The 12056-nt window shown below is 41.5% G+C and overlaps 1 protein-coding gene across 2 annotated transcripts in view; it reads right to left on the bottom strand.

Annotated features, from left to right (window-relative positions):
* The window catches only part of gpc5a (glypican 5a), a 948795-nt gene that overhangs the window by 585222 nt on the left and 351517 nt on the right, over positions 1–12056 (bottom strand). For both annotated transcript variants that reach the window (XM_063048513.1, XM_063048514.1), the window contains exon 6: positions 10992–11112. In XM_063048513.1, the coding sequence (XP_062904583.1) occupies positions 10992–11112 (121 nt within the window). The remainder of the gene's footprint in view (positions 1–10991; positions 11113–12056) is intronic.

The following is a 12056-nucleotide window of genomic DNA, read 5'->3' as shown; positions in this document are numbered from 1 at the left end:
CCTCAATAAATCCTTATCCATCAAAGTCAAAGTCCTCCCCACCATTGAACATACTGTCATAAGAAAGCAGCATTCATCAGCAAGGATCCCGGCCATGTTCTCTTCTCAATACTAGCATCAGGCAGGTGGTACGGGAGCCTTAGGTCCCACACCATCAGGTTGAAGGCAGTTATCACCCTTCAACCATCAGGCTCTGGAACCAGAGGGAATAACTTGACTCCCCACAAATCTGAACTTGTACCACAACCTACAGACTTACTTTCAAGGATTCTAAAACTCATGGGAGTACAAGTCATGTTCTCAGTGTTATTTTTCATTGGTGCAATTTATCTTCTCTTGTACATTGGTTATTTGTCAGTCATTGTTTACGTGTAGTTTTTCATAAATTCTATTGTATTTATTTTCCTCAAAATGTCTGCAGGAAATGAATCTCAAGGTTGTATATGGTAACATCTACTGTTGGTACTTAGGCAATAAATTTACTTTAAATTTACATTGACCTTGAAGAGTTCCAACAAATCTGTCAGGTAACCTATCTCCTTAATGAAACCATGATAACTTCAGCCTATTTACTATGTGCAACATACCCTGAAACCTCAGCCTTAATAATGGACTCTAACATCTTCCCAACCATTGAAGTCAGGCTATCTGCCCTACAATTTCCTGTTTTTGTTTCCTTCCCTTCTTAAAGAGTAGGGTGACATTTGCGATTTCCAGTTCTCCAGAACCATTCCAGAATCTAGTCATTCTTGAAAAATCACTAATAATGTGACCACAATCTCTTCAGCTACCTCTTTCAGAACCCTGTGGTGGGGTCCATCTGGTCCATGTGACTTATATACCTTCAGACCTTTCACCTTCCCAAGCACCTTCTCCTTAGTAATAGCGACTACACTCATTTTTGCCTCTGGACACTCTTGAATTTCTTGCATACTGCTGGTGTCTTCCACAGTGAAGATGGGCACAAAAGACTTATTGAGTTCACCCGTCATTTCTTTGTTCCTCATTATGACCTCTCCAGTTTCATTTTCCAGTGGTCCAATATTCACTCTAGACTCACTTTTTATATCCAGGTTTCCCCCGCCATCCAAAGGTAGAGCGTTCCTATGAAATGTTTCATAAGCCGGAATGTCGTAAAGCGAAGAAGCAATTACCATTAATTTATATGGGAAAAATTCGTGAGCGTTAGCAGACCCAAAAATAACCTACCAAATCATGCCAAATAACACATAAAGCCTAAAATAACAGTAACATATAGTAAAAGCAGGAATGATATGATGAATACACAGCCTATATAAAGTAGAAATACTTCTCCACAATCATTGCCGCACTGTTCTCTGTAGCGAAAATCTCATGCAAGCGCTGTCTGCAAAAACACGGCGCAAACGCTCTCGGCAAAATCTCACGCAAGCACTGCTGGCAAAAACACTCTCTAGTAACCTTTAAGCTATGAAGTTGCCAGATCATACCAAATAACACGTAAAAATACACAGCCTATATAGAGTAGAAATAATGTATGTACAGTGTAGTATCACTTACAGGAATCTGGAAGACAGCGTCGAGCACACTGATGATGGTGTTAGGCTGAGTCGTCAGAGGTTGGAGTGGTGCCGTGGTCCCCACCCTCCGGGGAGTGAACCAATACCAATCCGCGGAGAATGCAGGGGTACAGCTGTAGCTGGGACACACACAGCAAATCTTTCAGAAAAAAGCTGAAATAAACAAGCTAATTAATTAGGTGCCGCCTGGCACATGAATGTCGGCACCTAATTAATTAGCTTGTTTATTTCGGCTTTTTTTCTTAAAGATGCGGTGGGTGCATCCTGGCTACCACTGCATTCTTCGCGGATCGGTATCTGTCCGTGGCCCAGGGGTTGGGGTGGTGGGACACTGGGGTGTCATCTGTTTCCATCAGGGAGGCAGGTCATCTTCTCCTATGTCTGCCTGCCTCGATGTCGAAGGTCGAGGTTCGTCATCTGCTGTGGCTGATGTGGAGGCTTGCTTGACTACTTAGCCTCACGCATTTTTCCATCATACAGTTCTTTGTAACCACTCAAACCATCTTGCAAATTTGCCCTAAACCAATGTACCCTTTCAAAATTAAAGTCGTACTTTATCACTGTAGTGAAAATCTCACGCAGTTGCCTCACGTTCAGTTCCTGGATGACTTCACTTTTGGTCCATTCGCTACTGCATTTGGTTTTGATTGTTATCCTTTCCTCTTCCAATTGCATCAGCTCTTCACCTATCAGTTCTTGGTCATGGGATGCCAAAACCTCTTCAACATCATCTTCATCAACTTCCACAAGCCAAACTCACTTTGTCCTTACTTCGTTCACCACGATCAAAACGCTTAATTATGTCTAGCTTTATGCTAAGAGCAACACCTTTACTTTTACGCTAAGTGCAACAACCTTATGAGCTCTTTCAGGCTTTTCCGATACCTCAGAACTTATCTTGCTAACGGGTGCTCACAGACACATGTTTAAGCAATGCCGGCTAGAATAATGCCGTTCTGAATCCAGGGAGAGCGGCTGCTCAGGGCGCGCGCTGCCTTTTATCGCACGCTTTTTTTTCGCGCGCTGATTTTTTATCATGCGCTGCTTTTTTTTCTTAACAGTGAAAACACCTTCTGTTAGCAAAAACAGGTAACTGATGTAGGTCTTTCATAACAGTGAGCTTTCGTAAAGCGAACGTTCGAAAAGCGGGGCACACCTGTATATGAGAAAAACTTTTGGTATCTTCTTCTATATTATTTGCTAATTTATCTTCATAGTTCATCTTTTTTCACCTTACTGCTTTTTAGTTGCCTTCTATTGGTTTTTGAAAGCTTCCAAATCCTCTAGTTCCCCACCAATTTTTGCTATATTCCATGTCCTCTCTTTTACTTTTATGCTGTCTTTGACTACCATCATCAGCCATAGTTGCCTCCTCTCCCTTTAGAATGCTTCTCCTTCTCTGGGATGAACGAATCCTGTGCCTTTCGAGTTACTCCAAGAAACACCAGCCATTGCTATTGTGCCATCATCCCTGTTAGTGTCCATCCCAGTCATCTTACCCCAGCTGCTCTCTCATACTTCTGTAATTCCCTTTACACCACTGTAATACCGATACACCTGATTTTAGCTTCTCCCTCTTAAACTGCAGGGTGAATTGAGAAACCTTTGTATAACTCGTATCAGGGTCTTTATACCCTTGCAATTTCTTTCCTCTACCTACAGGGATTCTACATTATCTCATCCTATGTCACATTTATGGATTTAATTTCATTTTTTTACCAACCAAGCCACCCTTCTCCCTCTGCCCACCTTCCTACCCTTTCGATCTGTGGTCTTCTTTCAGCCACAACTCAGAAGCGGTCGTAACATTATATATGCCAATTTTAACAATGCTACAAAATCATCTACCTTATTCCATATACCGTGTGCATTCAAATATAACATCTTCAATCCTGTGCTCATCATCCTTTTCAATTTTTCTCTCATGTTACTGGGAGTTAAATTCTTATCCCCTTCTAAACTTTTTGTCTTTTTACTTATTCTGGAAACTCAGTTCAAAGTAAATTTATTATCAAAATACACATATGTCACTGACTTTCATAACCATTCATGCACTCTGCTTCCCTTTATCCTATCCTGACTTTTCCTAACTGTTGAACACCACACACACACACACCCAAATAAAATTTGGTTTAAAGTCCTATCCACAGATCTAGAAAATCAGAAAAAAAGCAGTTCAACCACCTGACAGCAGCTATATTGCATTAGATGTTTGAGGAAAATGCGTATGATACTAAAGGCACCCAGGACTTTCCACAGATATGCCATGGAGAGCACTCTAACTGGTTGCATAACCGTCTGGTATGGAGGAGCCACTGCACAGGATTGGAAAAAGCTGCAGAAAGATGCAGATTCAGCCAGCTCCATCATGGACACCAGCCTCACCAGCATCCAGGGCAACTTCAAAAGGTGATGCCTCAAAAAAGCAGCATCCATCTTTAAGAACAGCCAGTCCCTGTTCTCAGTGCTACTATCAAAGGAGGTACAGGAATCTGAAGCCATACATCCTATGTTTCAGGAATAGCTTCTTCCCTTCTGTCATCAGATTTCTGAATGGATATTGAACCCATGAACACTACATCAATATTTATCCCCTCTCTTTTTCCACCACTTGTTTAATTTAAATGATGTGGGTCTCTAACAGCCTCTGAGAACCAAGTCCAACTCTTGGCCTTCGTGTGTGGCTTAGCTACTAGACCTGGCGGAACTGTTTCCACTGACAAGAGAGGGGGCGAAGGTGTGCCAGTGGCGCCTCAAAACCAGTTGCTTTGGGCGGATGGGGCTCGTTTGCCTTGAACAGCAGCCTGCCTAGGAGAAGCAAAACTCTGATTTTAAACCTCTGCTCCCTTACAGCCGTACCCACTCAGGGGAAAGGCTTCAGGAGTAAACCCAAGGAAGAAATCTGGAGCCCTAAGGCAGTTTGACATTGTTTACAACTTCACTCTGGCAACTTCTGCGACGACACTGATGCCAAGCTGCATCATTGCTTGCCCTTCCCTTGACTACATCAGTGACGTGGAGAGGGGGACCCCGCTGCATGGGCAACATCCGGTTCTTCAAATCTTCCCGCCAAGGCTTGCGCCCTAGAGAGGACACAGTCCACCAGAGGCGCAAACCCATGATCCTCTGGGATCTATGGCTGCCTACTACTACTACTTTTTGTAATTTATATGCTTTATTTCTTTGTGTTGTAATGTACCGCTGCCACAAAACAACAAATTTCATAATGTATGCCGTGATATTAAACCTGATTCTAATTCTAAAGCTCAGTCTTGGATTTCACTGAGTTTTCAGACATCACGTTGAACCACATATTAAATCAATCAATCAATCACATCTCCCCTTCACTACTCTCATCTTCTTTCATCAATCAACACTTTACATGTTTGCATGCTCTATCTGTTGCAGAATATCAAGAAATGAATATAGCCTCCCCTGTACATTGTTTTTATGTAACACTTACAAATGTCTACATTTCTGATATCTCTAAGACAAACCTAGCCCAAGAACTATTGCTATCCACCACACAAATACCTTGCTCCTTATCTTCTTGCTTGTTAGTAGTTTCTACTAATATTCTGACCTTTGCAGACGAGAAATGCTTACTTTCTTTCTGATTAATGTAGTGAGCATGAGACCTTTTATAAAGTTCATTGATCTAATCTTACCAATATTTAATGCTCAAATAAATCATAATCATTGTCACCATTTTGTAATTGATAGTCATTTTTATGTCTTTGCACTGCAACACTGCTGCAAATCGATTGATTTTAATGTGCAAGCATCAGGAAACTGGTCGAGAATCTCCCCACACTCACAGGACAATCTGCAGATGCTGGATATCCAAGGCAAAAACACACAAAATGCTGGAAGAACTCAGCAGGCTAGGCAGGATCAGTTGCCTGACCTATTTCGAGGATTTCCCCACAGTTACATTTATATTGTTTTATAATGCAACTTCCATAGTGCCTGTTCTTGTGTCTATACACAGACAACTGAAGCCAAAACAGGCTTTCACACTGCCTGCTTCAGCACGACAAAAAGGGACCTACCCAGACAGAGCAGAGCCCGATCAAAGGATTTGAATTAAATAAGTATTTAAACAACTCATCTGCATGCTCATCCCAACCTGGAGTAACTAACGTCACAGCCCCAAACCCAAGACCTTCATACATGACAATTCTGAAAGGTGTAGGTTTGTTATGGATAAGGATAGGACAGGTCCACATGTTAGTCCTGAACTGGAACAGGGCCAACTTTGAGGGCATTGGGCAAAATCCACCTGGATTCAACTGAGCAACTCTATTTGAAGGCAAAGGAAGTGTTGACAAGTGGTAGGTTTGTAAAGGATCTAGGGACAGCTTGTTTCTGTAAAGGACATTGGCAAATTCAGGGACCCTAGCTGAAGAGAGATATTAAGACTCTGATCAGGATAAAGGACATGTACAAATGAATTCCTCAATGAATATGAAAAGCTTAAGAGAAAATTTGGAGGGCAAAAAGAAGGTATGAGATGAATTGGCATACAGGATTAGAGATAATGCCAAGAGGTTCTTCAGTTATATTAACAGTAAAAGGATGTCAAGGAGAGTCAAGACCATGACATCCAACCCCCATGAAGTGCAAGAGATGGGCATAATATTTAATATCTACTTCTCCTTGGGGTTAATGTCTATTTCTCTTTGCATGAAATAAGGGTAATAAGTAGACATGTCTGGGAGCATATGCATAGCATTAGGAAAGAGGAACTTGCAGCCTTGAAGCACATTGAGGTGGGCAAATCCCCAGGGACTGACTGTGTGCACTCCCAGACCTTATGGGAGGCCAGGGACGAAATCATGGAAGCCCATCTTGGGATATTTGCTTCGTTGTTAGCCACTGGTGAAGTTCCAGAAGACTGGAATGTTGTTCTTCAGTTCAAGAAAGGTAGCTAGGACAGACCAGGGAACTACAGGCCGGTGAGTCTGACTTCAGTTGAGGGAAGGTGCTGGAGGTGACTTCTAAAGGATAAGATATGTGATCACTTGGATAGTCAAAGCGTGATCAGAAATAGCCAGCGTGGATTTGTGCATGGGAGGTCACTCTGATAAATCTTTTAGAGTTTTTAAAGGAGGTAATTAAGAGGATAGATGAAGGTAGGGCAGTGGGTATATTTTTATATGTACTTTAGTAAGGCCTTTGTCAAGGTCCTGCATGGCAGGCCGATCTGAAGATCAAGTCCATGGAATTCATTGTGGGGGTGGGGGGTGAAGCAAGCGAGATGGATTCAGAATTAACTTCAAGATAGGAAGGAGAATACTCTGGTTGAAGGTCAATTCTCCGACTAGAGGCCTGTGATTAGTGGAATGTCCCAGGAGGCAGTTTTGGAGCCTCTGTTGTTCATTATTTATGCAAATGATTTGGATATGAATTAGCAAGTTTGCTGATGATACTAAATTAGGGGGAATTGTTAACAGTGAAACAGGTTACTATGAATTTCCAAGTGTTAGGGAGATGGGCTGAGGAATAACAAATGTTTTCAACTTGGACAATGTATGAGGCAATGTATTTTGGATAGTCCAACCAGGGAAGGACTTATGCAGTGAACGGCAGGGCGTTACAGAGTGTTGTGGAACAGAGGGAGCTGGGAGTACAAGTGCACAGTTAGTTGAAAGTGGCCATGCTGGCAGACAAGGTGATGAAGAAAGAATTTAGCATGCTGGTTTTCATCTGTCAGGGTAATGAATTTAGGAGTAGGGACATAATTTTGTGGTTATATAAATCATTTAGTGAGAACACACCAAGATTCAAGGTTGTTTAATATCATTTGCAGTACACAGTGTAAAGGAGGATGAAATAATTACTACTCTGGATGCAAACACAATAATAAAAAAACACAATAAACATAAGGTAGTTTATACACATGGATTGTTTGTATGTCTATAAAGTGACACTAGGCACAGGAGTATCTGTACATAATGTGGCACTGTCAGGAAATGATAAAGTAGTGGTGTGGTCGGTTGGTGGTTGGAGGTTGGGAGGGGTGGGTTAGTGGGTGGAGGTGTAGATCAGTCTTACTGCTTGGGGAAAGTAATTATTTTTGAGTCTGGTGGTCTTGGTGTGAATGCCACACAACCTCCTTCCAGAGAGGAGTGAGACAAACTGTGTGTGAGCAGGATGGGTGGGATCCTTCATGATGCAGCTGGCCTTTGATGGTGGGTAGAGTGGTGCTGGTGATGCATTGGGCCTTCTGGACTACCCATTGTAGAGCATTTTCATCCACTGCAATATTGTATTCAGTTTTCATCAGCCTGTTTTAGGGGGAACATTGCCAAGCTGGGGAAGTGAAGAAGAGATTAACAAGGATGGTGCCTGGACTAGTGGGCCAGAATTATAAGAAGGGGTTGGCCACACTGGATCTTTATTCCTTGGAGAGTAGGAGAATGAATGCTGACCTCATAGAAATTCATAAAGTCTTGAGGGGTCTGGATAAGCTGGATGCTCATAGTCTTTTCCCCAGGGATGGGGAGTCCAAAACTAGAGGGCAGAGACACAAGATAAGAGGTGAGAGAATTAAAAGAGCCCTAAGAGGTAACTGCTTTACACAGTGAGTAGTGGCTGGAATGAGCTGCCAGAGGAAGTGGTTGAGGCGGATACAACTGCAGCACTTGGATAGGTACGTCAAGTTAAGGGCTTGAAGTCAAACACAATCAACTGGGACTAGAAGGGAGGATGCTGTGGTCGGCATGGGCTACTTGGCCTCAGGTCCTGTACAGGTGCTGTATCACTTGATGACATCTCTGTTACCAAAACCATTACCTCAACCATCCCTGCATTGATCCCATCTAGCAACATCAACCCAGGTTAATATCATGAACCAAACTCTGACACAGCTTTGCATGCAATGATTTCAAGTTAATACTCTCTGCCTGTCTCTTTCTCATTCGTCTATCTCATTTATCTTTGATGATATGGTTAAACCATTGTGTTTATCTACTGCTCTGTCACGTTCCCTTTGTAATTTTTATAGCATATGAATATACCACTGTGGTTGAAATGGACTTCCTAGCATACATTATACTTTTGCCAATCTCATTCACGAGGACCCGAATTTCTGAATTGTACAAAAAATATTGAAGGATGCAGAACCCTGAGATGAAAGGTAATGCAAACTAGTAATCATTGGAAAGAAACTAAATATCATGCCTTGACCCCTGGAGACAGACATGCCATACACCTTCCTTGCCTCCCTGTCCATATGAGTTTCCATTTTAAGGGACTTTGTACTTTTAGTTTTGGGTTTTTCTATTTAACAACAATCCCCAGGACTCTGCCATTCATCATGTATGGCTTGCCCTGGTTAAAGTTCCTCAAATCAATCACTTCGCAGCTGTCCCAGTTAAATTCCATCTGCCATTCCTCTTGCTCACTGTAACCTCAGCCAGCCTTTTTCACCATCCACTGTGGAATCATCCGTAAATGTACTAGTCCTGTCACCACATTCTCATCCATATCATTAATATATGACACAGAACAGAGAACCCAGCACTGACCCCTGCTGCACATCACTAGTCACAGCTCCCCACTCTGAAATAGAATCATTCACTACCACTCTGACTCCAAACACAACTCTGTAGTCAATTGACTGCTTCACACTGGATCCCATGTGTTCTACCTTCCGAACCATCCAGCCTACCCAATGGCACCTTGTGAAAGACTTTGCTAAAATCCATGTAAACGATGTCTGCCATTCTGATCTCATCAAATTTATCAATCACCATTTCAAAAAATTTAGGCAAATTTTATGATTTTCCACACAGAAAGCCATGCTAACTATCCCTAATCAATCCTTATGTTCCTAAACACTAATAAATCCTGTCCTTCAGAATCTCTTCCAATAATTTTTCCACTGCTGATGTAAGGCTCACCGGCCTGTACTTTGCTGGCTAATCGCAACAATTCTTCTTAAGTAAATCCACAACGTGAGCTATCCTGAAGTTATACCTCTATTTAGGAAGAGCAGCAGTTTTCCAGTACCTCACCTGTGGCAATTTAAGATTAAATTATCTTATCCACGGTTCCAGTAATTTCCTCCCTTGATTCTCATTATGTCTTAAGATACATCTGGTCAGCACCCAGGGGTTTATCCATCTACATGTGCTTCAGAAGCTCCAACACCACCTCCTTTGTAGTGCTGATATGTTCCAGAATGAGGGTCACAACCTTTTTTATACCATGGGTCAATACCATTAAGCAAGCAGTATGTGAACCCCAAGTTGGGAACCACTGTTCTAGAATATCACTGCCCCTTAGCGGGGAAAAGTATTCATTTAAGATCTCACCTATTTCCTCTGGTTGCACATATTGATCACCACATTGATCCTTTTGTGGGGGCGGGGTGGGGGGAAGCTCCTCTCTCTAGCTACTCTTTTACTCTTAATGTACTTCGTAAATCTTTCAGGATTCTTGTTTCTCTTTTCTGCCAGGGATATCTCATGGCCCCTTTTTGCCCTCTTCATTTCTTTTTAAAGTTTACTCCTAAGTTCCTTATACTTCTCAAAGGATTTGCTTGATCTTCGCTGCCTGTACATGACATAACCCTCCTTCGTTATTCTAACATGGCCTTTAATAGTCTTTCTAACCAAGGTGCCCTAAACTGGCCAGCCTTACCCTACACACTAACAGGATCATGCTGACTTCACCCCTTCCTGTTCCACTTTTGAAAACCTCCCACACATCTGACATCACCAAACAGTCTCTCCCAACTAAACTTTTGAGAGTTCATGTGCAATACCAATGAAAATAGTCCTACCCCAGTCTTCAACTCCCACTGCTACCTTTTTCCATAACTATGGTGAGAGAAATAGAATTAGTTACTGGTCTCAAAGTGCTCATCCACTGACAAATAAACCACTTGTGTAGCCTCATTTCCTAGAGGAGATCAAGTGCAGCCCTTCTCCAGTATAACTATCTACATATTGTCTTAGAAAACATTCCTGGACATACTTGGCAACCCTACTCTATCTCATCCCTTAGCACTACAACAGCCCCATTAAGGGGCAGCAACAGGTGAGAGTATTTGGAACCCATAAGCTTGAAAGAAAAATTGGACTCAATGGTAAAAGTTCAATGTAATTTTTATTATCAAAGTACATATATGTCATCACATATAACCCTGAGATTCATTTTCCAGTGTGCATACTCAGCAAATCTATAGAATAGTAACTATAACAGAATCAATGATAGACCAAACAGAGTGCAGAAGACAACAATGCAAATCAAATAGCAATAATTGAAAGCCAGATTTCCACAAAATTTATAGACATAAACCTACACACGAAATGAGATTTTGAAAATACTTCTTTATTTCATGCATTCGTTAACTTTCCACCATAATTATGTAGGTGACTATGTGTTCCAGGTGACTGGTTCAGTGCCTTCACCTTGTCTTACCTGATTGATGTGCTTCAGTTTATCGATGATCTGATTTATCATTGGATCAATTCCTTTAACTTTCACCTCTGGGTTATCTGACTGGGCTTTGATTCCATTGCCAACTACTTGTCGTGTGTAACTGAAATTAAAAACCAAATTACGAATTTTAAAGTAACATTTAATAGACATACTTTAATCAGAATTGGAAATGTGGGTTGGAAATATATATAAACAAGAGAAATTCTGCAGATGTTGGAAATCCGAGCAACACACACAAAATGCTGGAGGAACTCAGCAGGCCGGGCAACAAAGGAATAAAGCCTCTGCACCCCTCCCCCACCACCTTCAGCATTTCCCATCCCCTTGTCCCTCTTTCATTTTATCTCCTTTACTGCTCATTGCCTCCCTCTGGCACTACTCCCCCACTTCTCTTTCTTCCATGGCCTTCTGTCTCTTTCACCAATTAACCTCTTAGCCCTTTGCTTCATTCCTCCCCCTCCAATTTTCACCTATCGCCTGGTGTTTCTCTCTCCCCTCCCCTCATCTTTCAAATCTACTCCCCAGCATTTTTTCTCCAGTCCTGCCAAAGGGTTTCGGCCTGAAACACTGATTGTACTTTTTTCCATAGATGCTGCCTGACCTGCTGAGTTCCTTCAGCATTTTGTGTGTGTTGCTTGGAAATATATATATTTTACATTTTTTAAATGAAGTTTGCACTTATATTAAACTCTGAAGTTAACTACTACATTGTTTCATAATCAAAAATGATACAATTTTGTTTTTTAGAACACAAAGATGGAAATTAAATGATTAATGCAAAACACATGACATTTAACTGTTTAGTTGATCTTTCCGTACCTAAGATAGATTTGTCCTGTTAATTAGGATAAGACAGACTTAACATATGATTTCTTCATCAGTTATAAAAGGAGATGTGAATGCTTAGAAAATGAATTAATCACGAACAGGTTTCTATAAGCATTTGATCCAATTTCACTGAAGAATTAAATTTGCAATTTCGATGCAAGGTCTCCTGCATTACTGATATGCTCACATATACAGTATAGAACCCACACAAGTACA

Source organism: Mobula hypostoma, chromosome 5 (genome assembly GCF_963921235.1).
Source record: "Mobula hypostoma chromosome 5, sMobHyp1.1, whole genome shotgun sequence".
NCBI lineage: Eukaryota > Metazoa > Chordata > Chondrichthyes > Myliobatiformes > Myliobatidae > Mobula > Mobula hypostoma.
Note: the sequence above shows the minus strand (reverse complement) of the source record. Positions and strands in the feature narration are given on the sequence as shown.